Raw genomic sequence first — 26,341 nt, forward strand, 5'->3', positions numbered from 1 at the left:
GTGAGAAACGCCTCTATAAAAAAGTATTTTAATGGGTTAACAATTAGGGGAAGATTGTTGGATGGGATTTAGTCGAATGCGGTAAAAAAAAAAACAAAACAAAAATGTGAAGAAACGATCTGGCGTTTCTTTGTATGGAATATCTTCATATCACATAACTACGTCGCAGAATCGGATTAAAGTTTTAGTGAGCTAGCTAACAGCTCTGAGTAATACGGCTTCATTTTTTAAATAAACTAAAAATTGTAAGGCTAGATAGACCATTATTCTTGTTATAGCCGCAAACCGGAACCATTTCTCCGAAAGTGCGAAAGCGTGGCGATCCTAAGAAGGGGTAAGGGAAGCCCTCAGGTCCGAGATCCGAGTGATAAGGGGCCTCGCCATCGAGAACACGTTCTCCCCCACTGATAAAGCTCGCTCTCTCTGCGCTCCACTCACTCTTTGAGTTGGCCATCCGATCCGGACTGGTTTGTGTCAGTTGTAACCAATTATGAGCACGGGCTCAGCTCCCAGTCGCATTTCCATTTCCATTCGCATTCGCGAATCGTACAATCGGCCGTGGGGCAATGCGGCGTATGCTCAACCAATGGCGTCAGCAGTTTTTCTCCATGAAATTACGAAATTACCAATACCCCGAAATAAAAAGCCACTTCAGCCACAAAGTGTCGTTAATCCAGCCCTCCATAAATACCAAATTGTTGGTTCCTCTCGCCACTCTATAATATACAGTCTACATATGTTCATGCTGCTCCCTCGTTGTTATAGTTAGGAGATAAAGCTCGAATGATACCCAGGGTTTGTAACAAAAAAATGAAATTCTAGACTGAGAACGTGATGGCAGGGCATGTAATAAAACAAAGTCAGGGGAAAACCTTGATGGTTATCTTACTGTCATTAATTTAATTTTAATAGTTTTACAATTTATAGCTCAGTGTTTTATATGTGTATTACTTTCATCGATTAGTCAATTTAAAAATCAAAATTCTACCCAAAGCCCAAACAATTATATATTTTACGTAAGCCTTGACACTGTAGTTTCTTGACCCACCCAGAAAAAGAAATGCGTTCACCAAAAAAGTGATCAAAATCTAAAGAAAGCCATTTAATTGATTGGCCAAACATAAACACAGCAATCAATTATTGCGTAAACAAATCGATGAATGAAAGTGCCGACTCACCCAGAAATGCTGGGCAATTGGATCGAAGTCACCCGAGATCCCGAGATGGACTATGCAAATGATGTCACGGCATCTCCATCCACACATTCATATATACATACATATTTGTATTTCCGAGATATATGCTGGTGGGGTGCCGTACCAGCATAAATGTTGGGAATATTCCATCGACAAGTGGGGGCAGCTCTGGGTCGGAGACAAAACAAATTGATCAGAGGGTTTCTGGGGACAGAGAGCTTTTCCGAACCGGTAAGAATCGGATTGCATGGTCCACACAAAAGGCCGCACAAAGGTTTACCTTTTGCAGCTGGTCGGCAATCAGTTGATAGCTGTAGGAAACAGATCCCCATACCCCGATCCCAGATCCCAGACCCCCGATCCCCGATCCCAGATCCACACCCAGACTACACATTAACATTTTACGATCGGGCTGAATAACAGACTTTCGATCGCGAAACACGTTGGGCAAGTCTTTCTCCGCGCCAGACACATAAAAAATAGTGCAAAACTAAATACTCTGACCCCCAATCAGAAAACAAAAAGTGAGCAGAAAAAATGAAACAAATCCACATCCACAGTCAAAGCCAAACGAGCTTGGCAACGATGTCTCCGGCATAAAAAGTTTAAAATTAAATTCAAACTATATATATTTCTGTTTATCGTTCGCACAAAGCAAACACGCATACAACCGAGTATATTTATGAAGGCAGCAGAGACAAATGAGTCAAAAACGTGACTTAACTTTTGCTTTAATTTTTCTGTTTGTTCTTTAATTTATGCCAAGAAAAAACATGCGCATAATCGATGGTTAATTAAATGGATGTGTATCGGGCGAACGAGCTTACGCCGATCTCGAGCATCAATCATCTAGTTATATATATACATACGTTCAGATACAAATGGGCAGGGTGGAGGTTTGGGTTCGGTATCTATCGGTCAAATGTCATTCGAGGGGTTTTGCTCAAAATCAAAACCAGTTACAAGCGCGAAAATCAAAACAAGTTATGCGATCCCCTACACTAAGGAGACTGTTTCCACGAATGCAATCAAGATTATCGTGCCAATATGTATCATCATACCAGATCCAACTGGTTGCCCCGAGATAATGGTTCTCTGTGGATCGGCTCATTTCCTTCCCGTCGCCGCAGTGCAAAAGACTGCAGTTGCAGCTCAGGTGCAATTGCCCCTAACAACTCTAACGGCACTCTGAAATGTGGAGTGCACTTCTACGGGAAGTACCGACACTTAAAATATTAAAATATTCCCCCAGAGTCTGAGAACGATTCAATCAATTAGTAAGAGGAGTTTTCTGTGCTAATTCAAAGACGAATAGCTACTAAATATTATCTTATCTGAATGTCTTTACTCGTATTCTTTACCTCTTTTTTACTTTACACTCTTTAAGAGTGTTTTTATTTAGCTGCAAAATTCTTAAAAATGAATATATGATAACGGCCCTGACACACAAACGCATTCCGTTGTACCTCTTTGGGAAATATTATTCATAATAAATTGGCACTGCCTTATCGACTGACATCTTTACCCACGGTCGAGTCAACTTATTTCGCGCTTATAGTAAATAAAGTGTGTGTATTATCTCAGCTTTCTGTAATATCACTTCTTTCCGCTGATATTTATACAATTTCCGCGCATGCAAATGTGCTGATTAAGTCAAATACCTCAGTCGCATATCAGTGCACTCCCCTCTCAGCATTTAAGTACTCAACTCCCACGAATCCTTCTCAATATGAGCCGAGGAAACAATGACATCAAGAGGATGCCATTGGCATTCAGATGCATTCGTTTCCAACGCCCCCGCCCACTTGGGTTTCCATTCCCAGAAGTTCCAGTTCGCCACTCCAGAGCCATTAAATTGGCCAAGGCCAATGGAACGTGAGTCTTGGTCGCGATCCAGAAAGGCTAAATTGAAACCGGTTCGGTGGGCGCGGGGGGTGCGGCCGCACTGGGAAAATGGGAAATAAATAGAAAAGCAAACTGTTTGCATTCATTCGGTCTATTTTTAAGGGGGCACAGTTTCATACACGTGCGCTTGAACATATTTATGTGTACATGAAATCATACAACTGACCGAAGTCGATTGCATAAATTTGTTAATTGCTATTTATATGGGCCGACACTTGGCGACAGAACGGCAATAAATAGATCGAATGCAAAACTTTCCACTTGCCTGCAAGAAACTCTTTGCACGCCGCCTTTCGCGATCGCCAACTGCACATCAATTGTCGTCAATTAATTGTTGCCCTGCTCATTCACTCTCGCCCATCAGACTGCACTTGGCACCCGCCGATTTACTCAAAGCACTTAAAGCACTGAAACACTAACACAATCTGGTTGAGGATCTGCGGAGCTACCGGGATGGAGTCCTTTAGTCAGAGGGCTGGGTAGTACTCAATGGATATACGGCGATTCGCCGTTGCACTTGCAATTCCAAATTTTCGCGGATGCGTTTACTGATTTCCCGGTTCCGTTCCTCAGCAAGCGCCGATGTGCGACTGTTCAATGCTCGTCAGGTACTCAAAATATCGGCCATGACTTTGCCAAAGAAAAACTAAAGCAAGTACGGTGGTAGTCGCGTGACCTCGACTGAAAGCTACCCTAGAAAGGGGTGGGGTACGTTGCACTGAGATCGTAGTACTGTACTTGCATGGTCGTATTAAATAAGCAATATATTAATACTTGAAGTTCACCGTAGTACTATTTCTATATATCAATGTTTTATAAAAGTCATTCATCCTTATTCATTACCATCTATGAATAGTCTTCAATAGTCGAGACACATTAATATATGTATTTCTTGGAATGTGAATTCGTTCTGAGAGTCAAAAGCAAAATTCACTTGGACTTGAATATTTCAAACTAAGCATTCAACCGTCATACCCACTGATTTTGTTAACAACTAGGGTACGACTAGAATTCTATTTTGTTGTAGTGCTCTCTCGCTCTTTAACGTTTTCTCTCTCTCTCTCTCTCTCTCTCTATCTTTTTCCTTATGTTTGTTTCTTCTCAGCTGCTAAATGCCGTCTTCCTGGTTTTACAGGGTGCATTCCCTAGCATGATCGTCCGTAGGGATGCTGAGCTGTAAGGAAATTTTCTAGCAGTTGGATTTCGAAGAAACCCACCCCCTTGAGGCACCCAAATTACGCATTTATCTTTCTTAGAATGCAGATCGGGGTCGAAAGGGTTTGTTGCAACATCAAGGTGGGTTTCAATCTGATGCGTAATATAGCAAAAACATGATAACAGGTAAATACAAAAGAAATTTAAAAAAAACCGAATTTGAAGGGAAACAAAAAGTTTTCCGCTAGGAACAACCCCATTCTACCTGTAAAAGTAACAAAAAGAGAGCTGTTGAGCAAAGTCGGCGCGAACAACAATAATGAATCTGATTATTGCAGTTCTTTGTTAACAATTATTTATTATATGAATTTCGATTAAACCAAACGGAACCGGTTCGATTTGCGCTTGATTTATGTTTGTTTTTCGAGGGTCTGGCCCCAAACCAATGACGTCAGTAGTCGTGTGTTCCCTTTACAAATGTCCAAATGTATTTATTTTTTGCATTGTTTGCCTTCATTATGCCTCCGATTTGTTTGCTAGCATTCATCGCCACTCAGCCGAAGAAGAAAACTCTGATAAGTACTCAAAATGTCAACGAGCTTTAGAGGTGGGAGTAATTTATTATCTGTATGCTCGCTAAACAATTCATATACTAACAATAATGAATATTTTAAAAACAAAAAAGGAAATTCGAATTATTTTTATATTTGTTATTTTCTGAACGACTATTCACATATCTTAACCAATGTTGCTTTCCTTAAATTCTATAGGAAACATCGTATTCGTGACACGAATGCATCTCCCCCAGCGACCTTCACATTGAGCAGAAAATTCTATATTTTCGTGGGATTTTTCGATTCTTGGCAGCATCTAACAAATCTGCTTACTCATTTGTTGGCTCTCACAGTTTGGCACATATACTATGTAGGATTATAATTAGTCTTGCACTCTATATTTGCACCGAGGATGCATTTGGAGCAGTTGGGACTACTTTGCAGAAGGGTTAATGGGTTCTTTGCGTTTTGAAAACTGCTGATTTTAAGATCCGAACTTTCGAATACCTTGCCCAGCTACAATTCATTCGTATTGCAACAAATGCATTTATTATGGCTGACATACTTGGATACAATTAGGACTGATTGAAATGAAATTCATGCAAGTAAATAAAAAAGACAAAATGCTATTTTTGCCTCAACAGATCATACATCAAATATTCACTTAATAAAATGCATATACGTTTATAAGAGCGTATCTGCTTATACCGCCTCACAAAAATTCAGCAATCAACTGTGATAGCAAGTAAATTTCCTATTCCTTAAGTATTCCTGCTGTATTTTATTGCGGAAATTAGAAGCTAAACGTTTCTGGCTGTTAAAGTGTAAGATATATTGTATACCATGCGTATACAATTGTATACCATACGTCATTTAAGAAGATTATGTATGTATAAATATCTTTCAAAAAATATATTTTTCTTCTACTAACAAATAAGTGTAAGGTTTGTTTAGTGGCTGGCGTTTATGATTGATAATTTAAGTAAAGGTAACCGAACGGATTAATCGAATTTATTGCCAATCTTTATATAATTATATTGGTTGTTATTGCAGCTCTTCGCAATTAGTTATGCTCATGCTGGGTTTTCGATTATAAGCTTGGATTTATGCGATCGCTAATTCAAATGCGAGTGTGGGGGAAAACAAACTAATTAGGAGTCGAATGACGCAGGTTGGGGTTGTTTATCCCACAACGAAACCCGATCAGCTTTCTCCACGGTAATCAAATCCGTCCCTTGGTGAAAATTTCAAAAAGTCATAAATCATCAGCTAGTATTGTGCGTGGTCCGCTCAATCACTGAAAATGACCATAAAATTTACCATTGTGCCAATACAGTGGCCCGCACTCGGGAAAAGCGACAAGTGCGACTGGTTGGGTCTCCTGGCGTGTAAATGGAACTGGAAACTTGGAACCCCACATCGAATGTCTTCGAGGGACTACGGGGGCCCAGTTCTATTTATAGAACTGCACGAGGACAGCGGAAAAGACACAGACAGACGTAGCCTTATTTATAAGCACGCAAATCGCGTCCGCCATAGTGATATACTCGCATATGATTTTTCATGAACGAAAAGCTTGGAAAGTGCATACAAAGGCCGAAAATTGTGTGACTCAGCGGTTCTTTGATTTCCTCCCATTATGCTCAAAGTGGAAAGGAAATTGCGTTCATTATGGACTTGTTGTTCTTTCGTGGCTTCTGTATTTTGATAACCCAACAATTACCCATGGCTTCTTATGGCTGTGCAAATTGAAGCCTTTGCTATTTATTAGTAAGGAAAACGTGGAATGAAAAGTAAGGCAAGAGAACACCATGTTGTAAAATTGAAAAAGAACTCAAATTAAATTTGCAAATTTGATGTAGTCGTTTCGCCTATATCAATAGCTTTTAGCACCGGAAATGTTCGTTTTCATACACGGCGTATTTGCAATTTGCGCAATTAGTTCGAAATATTCAGTTTAAAGCGGTTTCAATGAAGAAAAGTGAAATTGAAAGGTGAAACAAGACTTTTAAACTGCTGATTTATTAATTGTTAACACATTGCGGTGTATAAATAAAGTGTATGCTAATGAATGTTAAGAAGATATTCGATTGATACAAATAAATTAGAAATATGAATGTTGAATCCTCGGAAAATCCCTGACCTTTTACATGACATTCGTTGTTTTTCGCACACTTCATTGATTCAACAGGCCGGTATCCTGTTCCCTTTCAAAAATGTGTGCTCGTCTTAAGTGAGTTGTCAGGCTGAGTTTGATTGTCCCATGTTATTCAAAAATTGCACACTCACGCCTGAGAAAGCATTAATAACGCCGGCTCACAGAACACAGCGTAAAACATCATTATTCAATGTCAAGTCGCTGTCTTCCGAGTGGAGCAAACAGAGCTGGCGGCACCGAACTAGAAACACTTTGCACTCTCTGTGCATTATTTAGCGCCAACTTGGGGACATCAGGGGATCCAAGGCTGGGGCGACTGGGTGGAATATTGGTCGTGATATTCCTGAAGGGTAATTACAGGCAGACGGGACTTTGTCAGCTGGCGACTAAGCAAATCCATCGTATTTGTAAATAATTAAAATGGCCAAGCATAAGCGATGGAAGTCAATTTACGTCGGAAATGAAATAATAATCAACGGGGGAAGAGTGATTCACTTAGTCGGAATTATTAAATCAATAAAATTATCAATCTCATTAGCATGAAAGCTGCAAAAGTTTTTTGCCATTTCGTGGCGAAAGGTCCCCTCCCTCATGCAATTCTCATTTCTGTTAAAGTTCAAGGAACCTTTTGCCGTAAAAAGGAGGCAACTTTCGTTGTCCTTTTTGCACTGATATAAATCGTTGCCTGTTAGTGGGACTTAACTGTCTGTCAGCACAAAGAACCGATCTCCTAGCGAAGTCCTTCCTCCGGCCAAACGCACAAAGGACGCTGCAGTTCCTAAAAGGGACTTTAAAGCCTCAACTTTCGTTGCTTAAATACGAGTATGTGCCGGCGCCGGCACTAAAAATCAATATCTGGAAAGAGCAGGGGGGCAGGGGGAGTCACGCGGGCCAAACAAAACATAATTGCCAACATTGTTACCCTCCATCGATTCTACGCCCGTGTGCTTCAAAAAAGATTTGCATTTTAAACTTTCAAACTTTAATATTAACGATTAAAGTTTTAATTATTTATTTTAATTTGCATGGCAATCATTCAAGTCTATATCAAAATGTGATGGTTTTGGACCATGAAATTTTTTTTTTTTAAAACTAAATAAAGTGCGTCCAAAAATATAATTAGTGGAAATGTACTGCATTAAAGGTAATTAAAGTTTTTTTTGTCGTTGTTCCACCACTGTGAAAGCTGGACCACGGGGCGTATGTGTAACGGAGCTAGCCACAAAAGGTCATATGTTTGAGCTGATACCGCCGAATACTTTTTAATTATGAAAATAATAAAGACAAATGAAACGAGGGCCTGTACACTAATTGACTCACCCAGAGATGCGGGGCCTGACCCGCGGCAAGGACTGGTTACGAACTTCCAGTTGCCAGGACAACGGTTGTGGGAACTCGAGGAGGACCACTGCTTACGCGTAGATATCCCAGGGCAACGGCGCCAAAGGCTTCAACGCCTTGGGGCAATAAACGAATGCACTGCCAGGGACCAATATCATCGAGCCCGGCATCTCGACCTGCGTCCTGCGATGTTTATCCTGCCAATCCGCGCCGTAAACTGAACCCAAGTACCCCAACTAAAAGCAGGAGTCCACCGCTTGCTCGGCCTCTGCTCTGCACTGCGGAAAACGAGGCAAGCGAATGAAAATGTATGCGAGTTGTGTTTTCACAATACCGCCGTAGCGCCATGTGCGCGTAGCTGGCGGTCCAAAACAGCTGAGAGCGCGCACGCTTTTCACGAGTGACGTCACCGTTGGCGCGACTCATGCGCACCCACGAGAGAGAGCGAGTGAGATTCCCAGATACCCAAGATATTCAGACACTCAAATAAGCGTGCTCGTGTATCTGTATCTTGAGGAAGTCGCCTGCTGTGGCGCCGAATGTGCTTGGCCCAAATGCATGCTTGTTGCGCCACTTGGAACCATCCCTCCCCCCTTTCCATCCCCTTCACCAGCCCCTCAGGCTGCGGAAGGGGGTCGTTCTAGCCGAACAGGGATGGCTGATGGCGTCACAGAGCGCTACGATGTGCGACTGGGGCATATCGACATTCGGAACTGTACTATGCCAACGAAACGGGTTATAACTTCAATCTAAAACGGTTACGTTATAGTAAATATACCGAAATAGGTACTATAATTAATTACATTAAATCAACGAATAATAGGTAGAAATATTTAATAGAATACAAAAAAACTTACTCAATAAACTTTTTTTATTGATATAACCCACATTAAGTAGAGATTCCAGTATATCAACATCAATATACATACGGTTTAATGAATGCAATAAATACATTTATATATGTTACGCTATCTAAAATAAATGATCATGTACGCGTCATTTGAGAGCCTGAGTTATTTAACACCAGTGAGAGATTACTTTATACATTTCGTCATGTTCAATAATTTTTAAAAGCTTATTCAGTGTGCTCGTTTACAGATTGGCACTCACTTGGGCTGCATTAATATAAGATTGAGCCACTAAATAAATCGTCTTCAATTAACAGATCGTAAAATTGGATAACCTATATAACAATTGCAGGGCTCATACAAATAAATAAGGCATGAGTAAAGCTTGTCACAAAGTAGCAAACAAATTGCTACGGATAACTAAATAATGATAAAAGTGATGTCACAACCTAAGGTTGAGTTAAGTGACTGAAAGGAACATCCGTAACACAAATAATCACTTTAAATGATATTAAACTTAGTCGCTGAGTTTTTTGTGCACTTCGTCTAAGCAATCTGCACCGGAAATTCCTGTTATTGCATTTTCGCCGTGTATGATAGCATCCATTTCGATCTGGGTGAGGTTTTCATTAAGGAGCTTTTCAATGTTAATGAACTTGGCATTGGGCTCTTGAATGGAGGCAGCGTCCATGTCCTGGTCAACTGGCGTCTGGAGCACCGAACTGCTGCGCTTGGCGCGCTCTTAAAAGTGAGGTCAGTTAATTTAATAAACATAAACAAGTTAAGATTGCAGCACATACCAAAACGAGCACGGTGGGCCTCCTGCTCGATGATAATTTCATTGGTCACATACACTTCCCGTCGGATTTGGTCGCGCAGTTCCACGCTCATGTCCGGAATGCACCAACGCACCAAAATCATCACCAGTGCCACAAAGTTCTGAAAACAAAAGCAAGCCATCAACTAATTTAGGCAAAAGATTTCATCATCATACGCCCCTGATTTACAATTTTTTTTCTATGACTTTGCCTGCGAATTTGGGGTCAACTGAAGCCAACAAATTGACAACTTTTCAGCCAAGTAAATGGAATTGGCTAAATGCAGCTTAGACAGGTGCTAGCCTCAACCCTAATATAATGTGTATTGGGGCGAAATCGTCGAGTTCTATTTGAAAAAGAAACCCCTTAGAAACAAAAACCGCACAGCAGCACACCGTAAAACAAACATGCAACACATGCAACATACTTGACTCAATGGACTTTGGATTCTTGCAGCATAAGAAAAGCAGAAAGCCGGGAAAGAATGAAAGGTAAATGTAAAGAACCAAACGAAAACTAAATGGATAATGAGCCCTAGTTCTACTTAGAGTCAAAAACTTTAGTTAGTAGCTGTGAATTCCCCGAGCCAAGCGGACGCTCTAGAGCAAAAATTAAATACAAAACTAAAATTTTTAAAAAGGATACAGAATTTGAAAAAAGGAAATAACTACGGAATACACACAAGGATTACAAAAGGACTGGAAAACGGAGGAAACTAGACCATTCGAAAATAAAATCGGTCGAATTATTGTACAAAGTCGATAAGGCCGCCTTTAAGATGAAGTACTTTGAATTTCTAAGTCTATCGTCCGTGGGCCTCTGCATAGCCTGTGGAGACATGTTATTAGCCCTGAGCATACTGGGACCCTCGAGCTATTACCTATACCTCGATTTCATGGATATCGAGAAATGGGAACCGGATACCGAAGTGGAAGCTTTGACACCCATTGGAACCTTTTTTTCCACATTGGGTAACTAAAAGGCAAGAACCAAGTAAAATGGTTTTCTAAACACTATTATTACAGTGAACTATTTGTGGGTGCGGGAGTTCTCGCAGGTTTTCTATATGACAGCAACGTTTATAATTTGGGTAAAGGCAATGATTAACCTAATGGTGGCCTGTATTCTTGTCGACGGCATAAAGCAGGTAACATATTTTAAATATCCCGAGAACACTAGATATTTTATAATCTTATATAATGAAATATTTCAAGAAACGTCTCGTATGTATTGCTCCCTGGTTGATAAACTCATGTCTATCAATGGTTGTTGAAACGGGAATTTTTGTGAGTCTGGAGCTGAGAATTGATGAAGTTGATGCCGCAGTGGATCGTCGAATAGCGAGAAGTCTAATCTTTGGCGTATTTATAGGTGAGCTACCACTTTGTCATTATAGAATACTTCTTTATACTCTATAATATATTTCAGTGCTAAACGCGTTGTTTTCGTATGGTATCTATGCTCTTTATCGCAAGCTAAAGTCTGTGCCCAGTGAGAATGTTGAAGTCATTGCCCAAAGTCCTCACACATTTAATGCCTGAATATAAAGATATAAACTTTGAAGTTTGGGAGGATTTTATGTTTTGGAATCTATTAAAATAAAACTAAACTAAATATTATCCCAAGTATACTCACTTCAAAGACAACCACAAAACCCAATCGGCAGGCCAGAATTATGTAGAACATGCTGCTCAACGTGTATTTTTCTGGAGAGGATGGTGGAAGTCGAAAGTCTGTGTATCTAAAAGCAAGTTAGCTAATGAATAATGAATTTCATGAAAGTATTCCATATATTTTACTTACCTGCACGTTGTTATGTTGGAGAGATCGCCAGCTAAGCTATACAAGGTGGGTGAATCAGCGACCTTGAACTCTGATAGCGTAAAGTTGAGGTAACCATCGAGAGTGCCGTTCTTGTTCACGTAATGCCGGTACACCAAACGCGGAATCATGTCAGAGGTAAAGGCAATGATGAATCCCTAATTATGTGGCAAAGTATTTAGATTTTATGAGTCTTCCAACTTTACGAAGTCTACTTACATTTGTGATCACGCTAAGTTTGCCTATGCAGTCCAGGATCCGATACCACACTCCAATATCTCGAACTCTTTGTGATACTGGACGCTTGTGGTGGGTCAATAGTTTCTTTGCATCCAGACGCATTTCCAGAATATTATTTAGTAGGGCAAAGAATGGTGCCAGGGGAAAAGCGGCCACAAATATAGTTACAAAGCCGTACTGCAAGACCATCTCCAAATACTCTGGAAACAGACCTCGGGCACCCCAATCCAGTAGCTTGAAATCCCGCATCCAGCGTTCGTCTTTCGTCTTGTCTGGGTTCGGGGTGATGTTAAAAAGTCGCGACAGGCCGACCTGAACGGCCAAAACCTTTCGCCAGAACATGGGAAGATACACTTCAAGAATCGTGTTGAATGCCTGCTTGCCCACCATTATAATGGCTAACTGGATGCACAGCTCTGTTAAGCAGCCGCCGGAAGAGCACTATGCAAATTAAAGCGTTTATTTATTTAACTACAATAAGATTTAAAATGAAATGACTCACCTCCTCCTGGCGATAATCAAAAAGTTTATTATACTCCCCCGGATGACCCACGAATTTGCCCTTAAAAAAAGCAATGTAAAAAATGGAGGCATAATAGTTGACAAACTGCAGCAGATAAATTTTAAGGGTCAGCGAGTCATCGAACTGAGTTTGAGTGCGCCACATTTCAAGCTCTGTCAGATACTCCGCCAAATGATTGTACATCTAAAAATTGACCTGGTATTAGTGAATAAAATGTAATTAAATAAAACTATTTGCATACATAATTAAGTATGTAGAGCAGGCACAGATTCACAAAGGCTGCTGATGCGGTGGCCAGGACAATTGCGCTAGAGGTGGTCATGGGACTAGCACCCACTTTAAGAGCCGCCAGCATTGACATTCGGTATACAACCACTGCCAGCAGAGCCACAAAGGCCAGCGCAATTAGGAGCAGTACCACTGAAAAACTGAACACGGTGGCGGGAAGTTTCATGCGCCAAAAGGGAACTGTTGGCTCCTTTATGTTGGTCACATAATCCACCCTGGTCGGCGGTATGTGTTCCAAACGGGCCAAGTACTGTGGTCTCGGATGCTCTTCATGAACATCGAATCCCGTCAGATCCCAGCGGTGTGTTATTTCCGCGGAGTACCGCTTCCACAGCTCCAGGAACAGGGTCGCCCAAAATGACATAAAGACGGCGAAGAACACGGTGCTGGGATTGTCAATGAGGTATGTGACTTTGGCATAGTTGCAGGTCTCTTTCAGGTCCCAAAAGTTGCACCAATCACAAAGAGGGCACATAGTTATGTTTGTATTACCACTCTGGCAAATATCTTTCCTGGAAACAATAGTATTTAGTAAGATAACGTTCTATGAAAAAATATTTCAATAAACTTACACAGGCACATAGTTTTTAAGGGAGAACCATGAGTATAGGAAACAAATGACACCCACTATCGAGGCCAGCAGCAACATGTAGGTGTAGTAGCCCAGCCAGGCGAAGTACAAGCCTAAAATTGATAGTTAAAAGGTAATTAGGCTTTCTTTATCGAATTTTCAATTGTATAATCTCACCGATTTTGACACCAAAGTATTCTTTGATGTCATCCAAGGGCTGATAGCGATACCATTTGGGAACAGAAGCCCAATGTTTGTACAGCAGCGCTCTCATGGTTCCCGTCTCGGTTATTTCACCCTGCGATAAATACATGATTTAGTTTTAACACTTATCGTACAGTTAATCTAATACATCGTGGAGTGGATAGGCAGCAGAGTAGACACCCTCGGCAATCAGTCGCTCAATACCGAAGGCCATGTCATGTTGATTCTTGGCAGGAAATCGCTGGCGATCTAGGATGAACTCTACGATGCGGGAACGAACGGCGGTGGTGAAGAAACAGTCCTGTCGGATGTCAAAGCTGCCAGGCAATAATAAAACCAAATAAAGAGGACATTTTAAGTGAATTTTAATTGTACTCACAGATATTCCTTATCGCGACTGTAAATGGCGGTGAATCGATGAGCTCGCTTTGGAAAAATTTCCTCGTCCACATAAATGTTGCGCAGAAAGAATTGGAAAACATGTTTAAGACTAGAAAACACGCTTTTGGTCGATCGGTTAACCACGGACATTCCTGGAATCTGAAGGCATTAAAAAGTCAAGTATAAATAGTATTAAGAAACGTATTATAATAATTAGGTAATAACATTCAAGCAGGCGTGTTCTAAGTTACATTTTCTTTATACAAAATCTATCAAGGTTAGGCTGGGTATTTTAGTTCGATTTTAAACAACTCACAGCGGAAACTTAACGAAATATGATAATTAAACATTTTTAGGGGATTAATAATAAAATATTTAACTGGTTCAACTTCAACGCTTTGGCCAACCTTATTGGTCAGGTAATGGGCCGCATTTCGTAGGCGATTCGATCTTTCATATATGCGCAAATTGCATAACGACTAAAACATAAGAAATGTAAAATAATTCAAATTATAAATTTCAAATCCAATAAATAAATTACATTTTCGGAAAACTTTTTTGTTTAATTGGGCCTAAAAGAATGCTATATATTTAATTTTAGCGTGCAATAGAAAAGGGGAACTCACTTCCTTCATGGGCATGCGCAGCTTAAGAATTTCCGCATACCGTCGCAGGACCTCCAAAGGAGCATGGATCTAAAATCAACATATATAAAAACATAATGAAACTTGGTTAAGCACTTGAATCCTACCTTGACGAACCAGATTTGGTCCTTCTGACTGGCCTCCACCTCCAGTCCCTGACTAATGAGATTCGCCTCGAAAACACGACGCTTTTCCGTGTTTTCCAGCTCTGTGGGCTCGTGAGAATTGATCCTGTAGGCCAGGACGAAGTCAATGGAGCGGATGCAGTCCTCAAAGAACAGCGAGCTGTTAATCTCTCCCCTCTGGTAGAACTCCCTGGGGCAGCTGCACTCGCGATCATCGTAGACGCCGCCTCCATTGCCCTTCACAAAATCCGGATCAGTCATTGGCAGAAGGGGAGCGGCTGGGTTCGATGGGTTGGTCCTGTCCCCAGTGGGCTTTTTGCCATTGGCCCTTGGCTCGGCAGATTCTGGCAGTTGGAGTGTGGGGACGTTGCTATGGGGTGGACAGTGACAGATAAGGTTAATTATCGTATTTAGCTAGGTAGATAAAGGTTTGGTCAAAGCACATCGCAGACATACTTAAGTAAGATTAATGTACATATATGTATATTGTATAAATATGTACATAATTGTATGTCTAAAGAGATTTGAATCATTCAGAAAGCTTTAATCCGTCACACTAGAACTATAAACAATTGCTACGAAATAATAACAAGTCTTGGATAACTCGGAAATGCTTTCAGGCGTAAAATTCAATGTGATACCATTTGGGGCGAGTTAATAGGAGCACAACACGTTTGGTTCCCGGCTGGCGACTCTTGTCGTGCCGAAAGGTCCTAATGGGACGCACATCCCATCAAAACACCAATAACATATTTAGGTCACCTCCTGGGAGAGCCAGAGCTACTGGAATTTAACGACCCGCCACACTAAATGGGATATTTTTGCGACGAGAAGAAAACGCACAAGATAAGCTTAATTAACGTTTGCTCCGTTAATCCAAGTAAATAAGTAAAGGAACCAAGAAATCTCAGCATATGCTCGGGTTATCTTGAGTTCGATTTGCTCGGAACGAACAGCAGTGGCTGGCGTTTAGTGAGCTATATCGTAAGCTTTAACAAACAATACATCTTTTACATACAAACATTTGGTATTTGTTTGCTAAAAAGCAGCTCCATGTGATGTGATTTCTAGATGGGAAATACTTAATGATTCATAGCTTAGATTGATATAGAATAGTTAAGCTTCAAAGTGCAATGGGGTGAGCAATCTCCGCCATTTAATCCCGGGTTTCATTTAAAATGCATATAGCAAATGAGTAAAAGTATTGAAGGTATAATTTATTTAACTGATAAGCACACAAGCATACAATCTGACTTTAACTTATGAGTGTTATCAACAGTATTAGTCTTATACTCCGCTTTATATATGCCAATTAAATGAATAATGCTTAAATAATATAAAATTTTCTTCCATCAATATACAAGTACGTTTATGTAGATTATCAAGTTAAGAGCTTTATTCATGAGCTAGGATTCTGGTTCAAAATAAATTGGAACCTCCTTTTAAGAGGGGAAAACTTAACTAATGCTTAATTAACCTATTAAAATCATAAATCTTATTTTCCACTGTTTCGTTGCTTAGTTCTTTTTTGTATTATTGCTTGTCTAAGCACTTTTGGCCATTAGGCATTTTTTCACTTTTTTGGCCTTCTCACAACTCGAATCTATCTTTAACTTCTTTGATAAAAAATATAATTAAAATTTACATATAATCGCCGTTTGCTTTGTAGGCCCACACGTTTTAATTTTCGGCATTTGGTTTAATGAAGGCCAGACAGTGAGAGAGACATTAATTTAATAAACATGTGTGTGGGGTTTGTTTTCTGATATATTTTCTCAGTACTGAAAAAATCTTATATGAAAACTTATATAACTTAGACGTCACTGCTAAAATGCCACCGATCATATAGGCCACCGATTATATATGCACATTGAAGGCTTATTCATCCCACAAGATCGCAATACTTAAGGTGCTCAAAAAACGATGCGCGATGCACGACACACGAAGAGTATCATTGTCTTTTGCTTTTCGCCCGAATCGATGAGAAATGCTACAATACACGCAGAAATGTGTCAGAAAAACCCGTTTCCATGAAAGGTGCTCGGATTGCCTTGGTTTACAGAGCTTACAAAACCTAATCACAATCACATTTACCGCGGAAAACTGAAATTTTCACCTCTTGTCCGAGCAAATAATTAATAAACACTGAATTAAAGTCCACAAGTGTTGGCCATGGCAACCAACCAATTTGTTTGACGCGGACTGAGGGGCGACCAACGCGCAGCAGCGAAGACAACAAACTGAGAAGTGAGAGGCAACCAGCTGGGTTTACTTGCCGGTGGCCCCAATCCCCCCGAGCTACCTGCCGCCCTCTTACTACATACATCCCCTAGTCAGCTGTTTTTCTCTCGAGAGAGCTTTGAGCACATGTTTTCCCAAGTCCCGCCGTCTGATCATTCAGATGTCAAGTGCATACACCCACACACTGGCGGGATTAAATGTAAACAAGAAAGAACGCTTCAGTCGAGTTCCCCGACTATCTGATACCCGTTACTCAGCTAGTGGAAGTGCCTTTTTACCCTTTTACTCTGCGAGTAATGGTATAAAGAAATAATGGGTATCTTTGCACCTATAAAAGAAAGAGCAGAACGTTTATTTCTTATTTCCGGGGAAAATGGGATAACACCAAGTACTGAATAAGAGAGCAAATTAGCTCGATTGGAACAATAATACTTGCTCTTGAATATCCACATATCCAATGGTCTGTGGGGACTCACCTAACATCCGTGAGTCACTAAATAACTGAAGTGATTTCCCAGCAACTTTAAGTCAGATGTGAACCATCAAACCAAATATTGGGTGAGTTCAAAGAATCGCACTTCATGTGTTTGGGCAAATGTACTTTTCCCGCTAATGGTTATGTGCTACCTCAATGAGAGATAAAATAGAGTTTTATTATTTTAGAGTGCATACTGAAAAGAATTACAATATTATTAGTTTTATCGGTAATTATCAGTTCAGTTTCTAGACACCCTGTATCCCCTACAAGCGAAACTCAATTACAGAAGACTGACAACAAAAGCAGTCAGCTGCAATTAATTTTAATGGCCACTTCCTAGGCCCAAAAGGTCTGAATGCGGTATCCCGCTCTTTTCGAGCTTTAACGTGCTGGTAGAAGTGGGGCTTACTTACCTCTCTGCAAAGCATGCTCTCTTGTCGGCGGTGCTGAGTGATTCACGCGATGATGATAGTTGCTCCTGGTCCAGGAATCTCTGGGATCTCTCGCGCCCCCGCCAGAAGCTCTCCTTTCCCGTTAGGCGCTCGTGGAGATTGTGGCGCTTCATCAACTCCATATCGAAGGCCGCCAGGGGGGTGGTGAAGGGGGGCTCCAGCGGGACAGTGGAGGTTGGAGATAGGCAGGTGGAGTGGGGGCTGCGCTCTAACAGCTGGAAGCTCTCGTCTTTGGAGAAAGGTGGTGGCGAGGTGGCCTCCTCCAGAGCGGCAACTTTGGCGCTGCCTAAATTTAGCATCTTGTTGCTGAGAAATTCTTAAATTTAGTCAGTTTTGCTAAATCGCGCTCTCTCTTCCTCTTCTCCGGTGCTTTCACAAGGCATCTGCATCTGTGTGCGTTGGCGGCCACAAATTCAGCAGTCAACTTTCATCATTGCCGCCCATGGGAGCTACTACTACTAATATCACACCTAACTATTGCACTTTACACTCGTATTTTTTTGATAATTATGAATGAATCAATTTCCGCCGAATTAGCGACCGACAGCGGAGCGAAAAACCGTTTCTGCCAATGTTTTGTAACAAACTGAGAAAGACCTCAGATGGTGGGGTATTTTTAGTCGGTTTTCGATAACATATCGATATATGCTGGGCGGGTACTTTGAAAGAAAAAAGTTTGATAACAACTCAAAAATGGTTTAATGAATTCACGGTGATCTGTTGAACTTCCAGGTTCAGTGTGTTATATTAAATGTAGGTTGTATTCTTAAGGTAAAAGTACAACGATGATATTTGCGATGCATATGTCTGTTCTACTACTTGGGTACACATTACTATCCCATTGTAATTATACGCTTGATCACTATAACAAGCCATTATAATAAAACAAAATATGTGCATATATGTATAATATTTTACTTATTATTCCAAACTGGTGAGCTTCATTTAGCGGATTAATCTTACAATTTAATTTCGTAGGTAGCCGAAGCCGTGACTATCGCCATCTTCAGTGTTGGGAAGCGATGAAACGTGCCCGCCGAGACAACCTTATCACGCAGCAGCTGACACTGCAGTGCAGATATGGAAAATAATAGCAGCACCAAAATGAGGGAAACAATTGAAACACATGACTTTTCGGATAAAACAACAACGTGTATTGGGCAGAACACAAAACAAAGATAATACAATCCCGCGCGAGTGGGAGGCAAACTAATATGCTCGCTTTTTACATGGAACAACAACGAATTTTCACTTTAATGTATGGAATAATAATACAGCAGTGTTTTCAGTAGATTAACCACTATTATTACGGGTCTAAATTATGGATTAGAGTTGAACGTGGACATTGAATTTACAGCACACAGTTGGCGCCACCTCTTTACTTGTGGTTGTAGTTTTTGTGCACCTCGGGCGAGATGTTGTACACGTACTGCAGGATCTCCTGGATGAAAGGGTCCTTGCGGGTCTGGATGGCCCGGTCCATATCGGCTAGCTTGACGCGGATATCCGCATCGATCTTGGCCGCAACGCCCTCGCGACTGCCCATGTGCTGGAATCGGGGTTCACACGGTATTAAATGTAAGTTTCCCTATGTCGCGTTATGTGCCGTCTTACCTTGGCCTCGAACTCCTTGAAGGCGCGCTCGCGCTCCTGGCGGAACTTCTCGATCTCCTCGGTAGCCTCGTCCTTGGCCTGCTTCAACCTTCTTGCCTTGCCTGCGGTATTACCCAGAGATCCAGATGAAATCAGTGGCACTTAGCAAATCAGAACCCCGCAAGGCGACCTTCCATAACTCAAAGTGCCAACTCGCACAAGAACTATTCATTATAATCATTATATTCGTTCACCATAAGTTAGAGTTCAAGTATATATAAACAAGGCAATCATCGTTTAATTTGGCCTATATCTCGAGTTATGGAGGTTTGACTTGTATTTACTTTTTTCCACCACATCATGTGACCCACACACAACGGTGATGGTGATTATGGAAGAGCGGGGGGCGAGGAGGTGAAAAAGTCGCAGTTACTTTTCGCCCTGCCATTTCCAATTGGATTTATTTTTCCCTAAATTAAACTCACGTTTACGGGCCTCGGCGACCTTCTCGGCTGCCTTTTTCTCGGCAGCGAGCAACTGCTGGATTCCCTGCGTCTGGCTGGCCATAATTTCCCAAGTTCTCTAATTCCTCGCCGTGGTGTATACTGAGCAAGTCGAAAAAAGCAAGTGCGACAGAATCAAAATCGACGACGAACTGTGAAAAATGTCATATGACGAAGTCACACACACGCAAACTCACCACGTTGGCTAGTTGGTGTGGGTGCGCAAAGTGTTAGAAAGCTTGATGCTGGGTAACTCTTAGAGATGGCTCGGTCGATAACATATCTGTTGGCTTAACGCTATAAAGTGTTAAATATTTTTCCATGTATCATTTTTAAGCTTATTAATAAGCGTATACAAATATTTCCTTTGCTATATCCTATTAAAAGATCTGAATGCTTATACGTTTTGATTTACATGTTGTACACTTTGGTACGTGAAAAATTTGTTTTATTTATTTTAAACACTATAATTTACATGTTTTATGTTATATAAAAAAAAAACAATTGATACGTTAAATATATGTTATTTTATTTTAAACCTTATATATCAATAATTAAGAAATCTTAATGCTTGGTTTCGTTTGGTATCAAATAACAACCATGTGGTGGGGGCTTATACTCACCACACCAACACAATAATAAAATCTTTAAAAAAACATTAATCTACTCTATATAAATCTACATTATTGTTTATTAATTGTAACCAAATTTTGTGTTTTTCTTTTTAAATTTAAGTATATTAAAGTATATTAAAATTTTTTCTTGACACATCTCTGCGGTCCACTTATCGATATCATCGATAGTGTCATCTCTGTCTTAGCAGTAAAACTACAGATGCTTCGGCATTAAACAAAAATAATTTCGCAATTTTGGCAGTAAACATAGTTTAGTTATTTAAAATTCTCGTATAAATCGTTAAGAGGGGTGTCTAAGTATGTTTACGCCCAGCACGAACACCCCCATCGGAGGCGCTACCGCTGCTCCCGGCGCTTTTGCTTTTGGCGCGCGACCGGCGACAACGACTGCTCCGCCTCCGTCCTTTGGAGCAGCCACCTCTACGACGTCCTTCGGAGCTGCTCCGGGCACCACCTCCTTGTTCGCAGCTCCGGCGACCACTCCGGCTTTCGGAGCACCAGCTGCTACGCCGGCTTTTAGAGCACCAGCTGCTACGCCTGCCTTTGGCGCAACTTCAACTGCTACGCCTGCCTTTGGCGCAACTTCAACTGCGGCGCCCGCTTTTGGAGCAGCTACTGCCACGCCCGCTTTTGGAGCAGCGGCTGCCACGCCGGCTTTTGGAGCTCCAGCTGCCACTTCCGCTTTTGGAGCCCCCGCCTCCACGTCCGCCTTTGGAGCACCAGCAGCCTCGACGGCGTTTGGAGCGCCAGCTTCCACGCAAGTATCGGCCTTCGGAGCACCTGCACCAGCCGTGGGCACTGTGGCTCCCACCTTCTCCTTCGCCACCCCGGCCACAAGTGCCCCGACCACCGCTCCGCCGGCCTTTGGATTTGGCACCACCGCTACAACGGCGGCAGCTGCTATGCCAGCCTCTCTCGGCTCCGGCATTGGATCCTTTGCCTTTGCCAAGCCTCAGGCCACCACGGCGGCCAGTTTGAACTTTAGCACAACCACGACGACGGCCACCGCACAGCCCTTCAATACGGGTCTCAAACTGGGAACCACCAATGCGACGACAGCCTTAGGAGGAGGAATCTTTGGCAAGCCAGCGGGACAGGCAGCTGCCCCGGCAGCATCTACTTTTGTGGGTCTCGGAGGGATCGATGTGAGTGCCACGCAGCCAAAACTGGGGGACAACAAGCAGGATGGCATCAAGGTGCAGACAAAAAGTCTTTTACAGAGAATCAAGTTAATCATTTTATTTTGACCACTCCAGATCAAGGAAACCCAAGTGCCCGACGAAATAGTAAAAACGGTGGATGCCCTAAAAGCGTATATCAAGCAGCAGAAGACCATTTCCTCTGACATTGGACGGACTTCCACCTCCAAATTCACGAATGTGAGCCACGAGATCACGAACTTGAAGTGGGCGCTGCAGAATATGGCCAGTTTAGTGGAGGGCAGCAACCAGCAGATCCGCCTGATGCGACAGGAGACCGTAAAGGCAATTCAATCTCTGGAGATGGCCCAACGCACGCAGGACACCCCTGCTGGTCTGCAGTTCGAGAACAGTGCTCCGTTCCAGTACTTTCAGTGCCTGGTGGCAAAGTACGAGCAGGATTTGATCGCCTTTCGCCAGCAGATTGCTCTGACCGAACGCCACATGCACGCGCTTTCCAATCCGCAGAGTATTTCGCCGGAGGATCTGAAGCGGGGCTTTCGCCAACTTAACGAGAGCTTCATCTCTCTGGCGGGACGTCTTCACGAGGTGCATCAGCGGGTGGAGGAACAGAAGGAGCACTACCTAAACCTCAGACGCTACCGCCTGCGAGACGCCACCAATGTTTTTGAGCGGATCGACAATCCTCCGCTGCCGTCGGTGGAACCTCAACGAATTAGTAGCGGTCCCACGCCCTTCTCCAACATCTCGGCTCTGATGAACAAGTCTTATGCAGCAGCGGCCAATTCCACCAGCAATGCGGCAGCCAAGTGACAATGGCACTCTTAGCAAGTTTCAATAAATCGTTATGTACAATAGACCCTAGACTTTCGCTTTCAGTTATAGCATAGAATATATATTTCATCTGCAACAATCTTTATTTCTTGACCACCTGGATGACGTCCTCGTCGGCCATCACATGGGCAATCCCGACGCGCTGCGGCGAGTATTTCGTTGAGGTGCCCCACACCAGAGCATACTTAAACTGCGCCGCCAGTGTACGATGGATGGCGTGGCACACGTGCTCTACACTGACGCCCTAAATAGTGAAATAAAAAGAATTAGAGTTGCTTTACCAGGATAAGGAAGAATATTAGGAGATGGAAAACAGTCTTGCCTTTCTCAGAATCAATCCATCGTCGAAGTCTGGGGGAGCGCCTGGCTTCTTTGTGTAGACCCTGATGAGCTGCAGTGCTTCCCAGAGCGCCTCCATCATGTAGTCCAGGTTAAGTTTCATGTTGCAACTAACCACTATCGAGTTGGGCTGTCGCGCCAGGCGGTCCACTTCCTCAATGGAGATCTGATCGATCTTGTTGTAGACATACAGACAGGGCAGATACACACGGTTGGCGGTGACCACGTCGATGAACTCGTCCTCGGTGCAGTCCTCACGGAACAGCACCTCGGCGTTGAAGATCTTGAAGGAGTGCAGGATGGTCTGAACCATTTTCTCGTTGCAACGCGTAAGGGAACAGGTGGCATTGAAGCTCAGGCCGCCGCCCTTCTTCTGCTTGAAGTAGATGTTGGGCTTGCGCTTGTTCAGCCGAATGCCCACGCTCTCCAGTTCCCGCTCGAGCAGCTCCCGGTGAACATTGGGCTTGGTGGCGTCCAGCATCATCAGCACCAGGTCAGCGGTACGGGCCACGGCAATGACCTGCCGACCACGTCCCTTGCCCTGGGCAGCGCCCTCGATAATTCCGGGCAGATCCAGCAGCTGGATATTGGCACCCTGATACTCAATGACGCCCGGAATGCAGGTTAAAGTGGTGAACTCATAGTTTGCTGTCGGGATGGTGTAGTAAAGTTAAAATGCCAGATCTGTAAGGCATCCGCTTACCCGCCTCCGACTCCGTTTTGGTCAAAGTGGACAACATTGTGGACTTGCCCACGGAGGGAAAGCCAATAAGCGCCACCCGGGCATCGCCACTCTTGAGCACATCGAATCCCTCGCCCTTTTCGCCCTTCTTGGATGGCTCCAGCAGCTGGGAGCGGTACTTGGCCAACTTTGCCTTCAGCAGGCCCAGATGGTACTCGGTGGCTTTGGGATGGGAATGAAAAACACGCAGATTTAGCAAACATCCAGCTTCAGAATCCTAACCTAAATTCCGATGGCCAGCGCGGCAATCTTCGCAAACCTTTGTTCTTCTGCGTCCGCGCAATCTCGCGCTCGATCTCCGCGATCTTCTCTAGGATGCCCATGCTGCTGGCTTTCTGAGTCTGGGGCAGGGCATGCAAAGATTCAAATAAAACAAAAGTTCGCTTTTATTTATTGACCAGCGGTGCGTCGCCTGGAATTTCGATCAGCTGTTTTCGGCAGTCAAGGTGGTGGAGCGCTGCGGCTTTGGAACAACGAAACCCCGGGAAGTTATCTTAACATGGCTAATTCGTTAAAACATTTCGATGTACAAATCATAACTCAAGGGATATATTTCCCAGAAATCTTGCAATCTTAGTTGTTTCGTCAATCTTAAGGCGTATTCTATAGTATATTCTTAAAAATAAATTGATATAATTAATTTGTAATTGCAAGGATAAGTAAGGATGTTAATTGAAACAAATGTGGCCTTGCCCTTTTTGAATATTCCAATTTGAAAGGGGCGCAAATCAAAGCTGCAAAGTTTACCAGGTGTTTCTAACAACTAACTAACAAGATCGGTGGTCGGTTACCTCGACTATAAATTACCCGTTACTCGCACACACAGGCAGCAAAGCGACTGTCCCGAAAGTGCACACAGGCTCCACCTAGCGAAGCTTACACTGCGCCTGCCCATTTAGGACGTTACTCGTAGAGCAAAAGGGTATACTAGGCCCGTTGAAAAGTATGTAATATCCAAGGGGAAGCGTTTCCGGCATTAAAAAGTATATGTAATCAGGATCACTAAGCCCATCGATCTGGGGTGTTCAGATTGAAACTATAATTTAAATTTCGTCATAAGGTCAATAAGGAATTTATGATATCAGTTTAGTTTTGTCATTAGTGGAACAACAAGTCTCGTTATATCAATTGACTCACGCGCACTTTCTACACTTACTGCATGCGCTGACAGCAGTAGCTTTTTACACTCTGAAGAAATATGTTCCTCGCACTGAAAACGGGTTCTTCTATTGGGATCCTCATTTTTCTGATGGTTCATTTGGCATATCCTGGTAATGGGAGACAGGACATTAAAAGAGCTTCCAAGTTGTGTTATAAGTGGACTTATTTCACTGAATCTCTTTCATTTCTTTTGTTTACGAATTGCACAACAGAAATGGAAGGCAAAAATTGTTATTTATTAAAATTATGAATTTTTTTTCGTTTTTTCAATAGATAATGTCTGCCAGCAGGATGAGACGTGCGTCAGACTGCAGGATTGCCCACAAGTTTATGACGCTGTGAAGACAAACAGAATGTCCAGAGCCACAAAAAGGGAAATTTTGAACAACAGGCGATGTGGCTCCAGTGTTCGTAAGCAGAAACTTCACCATAGAACCATCTGCTGTCCCGAACCCGCAGACATCTTGCCCAGACTTTCGGCTTGCGGACAAATGAAAATGACTTTCCGGATTATGGGTGGCACGGAGCCGGATCTCAACCAATACCCCTGGCTGACCATGCTTCTATATCGGAACCTCTCGACTCCACTACGGAAACTAGTCCCCGGATGTAGTGGCTCCCTGATCAACACTCGCTATGTCTTGACTGCTGCCCACTGTGTAACCAAGGCGAACATGAATCTCCGACGAGTGCGCCTGGGCGAGCACAACACGTCCCAAAACCCGGACTGCATCAACGTGGGCGCATGGAGGCGTTGCGCTCCCCCCCATCTGGACATCGACGTGGAATCGGTCACGAGCCATGAGGACTACGACCCAGCCAAGTTCACGTCGCACAACGACGTCGCCCTGGTGCGACTCCAAGTGGCAGTGCGGTGAGTAAGCTTCTCGGACACGGCCTATTCCCTCACGTATCATGTAACATGTAATATGTAACCATCAGCTATACGGTCGCAGTCCATCCGATTTGTGTTCTGGACGACCACATCTCCCAGAAGAACTTCAAGTTTCGTGTGGCTGGCTGGGGAAGAACGGACATGTCCAGTGATGGCAGCGACGTATTGCAGCACGCTTTCCTCAAGGAACGGAATCCAAGAACGTGCTCACAGTTCTACGCGCACTGGCACTTCCAGCCCCAATCCCAGATATGCGCCGGTGGGTTGGATGCGATGAGCACCTGCGACGGCGACTCCGGCAGTCCATTGATGGGCATCGCTGGTCGCGGCTACGACGAATACACGTTTTTGGCCGGCATGGTTTCATACGGACGTTCTTGTGGACAGTCTGCCTACCCAGCAGTTTTCACACGAACTGCCACGTTCTTCAAATGGACACTGGCACACTTAAAGCCTTAGAAGCTGCAGAAATCGAAAATTATACTGCTGATTAAATATTACACATAATATGAAACCTAACAATGAGTTCGAAGTTG

At 42.8% G+C, this 26,341-nt stretch overlaps 6 protein-coding genes across 10 annotated transcripts; 3 read left to right on the plus strand and 3 right to left on the minus strand.

Moving 5' to 3' along the window:
- Positions 1–9,217: 9,217 nt before the first annotated feature.
- LOC6535707 (anoctamin-1) lies at positions 9,218–18,526 on the minus strand. 4 transcript variants are annotated; one of them, XM_015191804.3, is made up of 15 exons: positions 17,905–18,526; positions 14,755–15,142; positions 14,630–14,698; positions 14,411–14,482; positions 14,002–14,162; positions 13,771–13,939; positions 13,596–13,716; positions 13,420–13,531; positions 12,801–13,359; positions 12,539–12,742; positions 12,016–12,477; positions 11,779–11,954; positions 11,611–11,716; positions 9,958–10,096; positions 9,218–9,898 (listed from the first exon to the last, which is right to left on the minus strand). In XM_015191804.3, exons 1-15 carry the CDS (start codon positions 18,240–18,242, stop codon positions 9,675–9,677), a joined length of 3,300 nt encoding a protein of 1,099 aa, XP_015047290.1. In that variant the 5' UTR covers positions 18,243–18,526; the 3' UTR covers positions 9,218–9,674. The 4 variants fall into 4 exon arrangements, with proteins under 4 accessions (XP_015047290.1, XP_039232647.1, XP_015047288.1 ...); XM_039376713.2 differs by lacking the exon at positions 17,905–18,526 and adding an exon at positions 17,490–17,636; XM_015191802.3 differs by lacking the exon at positions 17,905–18,526 and adding an exon at positions 16,867–16,975.
- LOC26536407 lies at positions 10,127–11,594 on the plus strand. Of its 2 annotated transcripts, XM_039376715.2 has the most exons (5): positions 10,127–10,466; positions 10,524–10,946; positions 11,001–11,122; positions 11,190–11,346; positions 11,404–11,594. In XM_039376715.2, the coding sequence occupies exons 2-5, from the start codon at positions 10,754–10,756 to the stop codon at positions 11,514–11,516; spliced, it is 585 nt and encodes a 194-aa protein (XP_039232649.1). In that variant the 5' UTR covers positions 10,127–10,466; positions 10,524–10,753; the 3' UTR covers positions 11,517–11,594. The 2 variants fall into 2 exon arrangements, with proteins under 2 accessions (XP_039232649.1, XP_015047291.1); XM_015191805.2 differs by lacking the exon at positions 10,127–10,466 and having other exon boundaries at positions 10,514–10,946.
- A 548-nt stretch (positions 18,527–19,074) lies between the features above and the next one.
- LOC6535708 (V-type proton ATPase subunit G) lies at positions 19,075–20,184 on the minus strand. The gene is made up of 3 exons (XM_002096299.3): positions 20,022–20,184; positions 19,558–19,658; positions 19,075–19,492 (listed from the first exon to the last, which is right to left on the minus strand). The coding sequence occupies exons 1-3, from the start codon at positions 20,101–20,103 to the stop codon at positions 19,322–19,324; spliced, it is 354 nt and encodes a 117-aa protein (XP_002096335.1). The 5' UTR covers positions 20,104–20,184; the 3' UTR covers positions 19,075–19,321.
- A 657-nt stretch (positions 20,185–20,841) lies between these two features.
- LOC6535709 (nuclear pore complex protein Nup58) lies at positions 20,842–22,691 on the plus strand. Its single transcript, XM_002096300.3, has 2 exons — positions 20,842–21,870; positions 21,931–22,691. The coding sequence occupies exons 1-2, from the start codon at positions 20,974–20,976 to the stop codon at positions 22,645–22,647; spliced, it is 1,614 nt and encodes a 537-aa protein (XP_002096336.1). The 5' UTR covers positions 20,842–20,973; the 3' UTR covers positions 22,648–22,691.
- Positions 22,692–22,707: 16 nt separating this feature from the next.
- Positions 22,708–24,193, minus strand: LOC6535710 (developmentally-regulated GTP-binding protein 2). Its single transcript, XM_002096301.4, has 4 exons — positions 24,009–24,193; positions 23,711–23,911; positions 22,991–23,655; positions 22,708–22,912 (listed from the first exon to the last, which is right to left on the minus strand). Exons 1-4 carry the CDS (start codon positions 24,070–24,072, stop codon positions 22,751–22,753), a joined length of 1,092 nt encoding a protein of 363 aa, XP_002096337.1. The 5' UTR covers positions 24,073–24,193; the 3' UTR covers positions 22,708–22,750.
- Positions 24,194–24,900: 707 nt separating this feature from the next.
- Positions 24,901–26,324, plus strand: LOC6535711 (spaetzle-processing enzyme). The gene is made up of 3 exons (XM_002096302.3): positions 24,901–25,020; positions 25,184–25,784; positions 25,853–26,324. Exons 1-3 carry the CDS (start codon positions 24,948–24,950, stop codon positions 26,262–26,264), a joined length of 1,086 nt encoding a protein of 361 aa, XP_002096338.3. The 5' UTR covers positions 24,901–24,947; the 3' UTR covers positions 26,265–26,324.
- Positions 26,325–26,341: the final 17 nt, after the last annotated feature.

This window comes from Drosophila yakuba, chromosome 3R (genome assembly GCF_016746365.2).
Source record: "Drosophila yakuba strain Tai18E2 chromosome 3R, Prin_Dyak_Tai18E2_2.1, whole genome shotgun sequence".
Taxonomy (NCBI): Eukaryota; Metazoa; Arthropoda; class Insecta; order Diptera; family Drosophilidae; genus Drosophila; species Drosophila yakuba.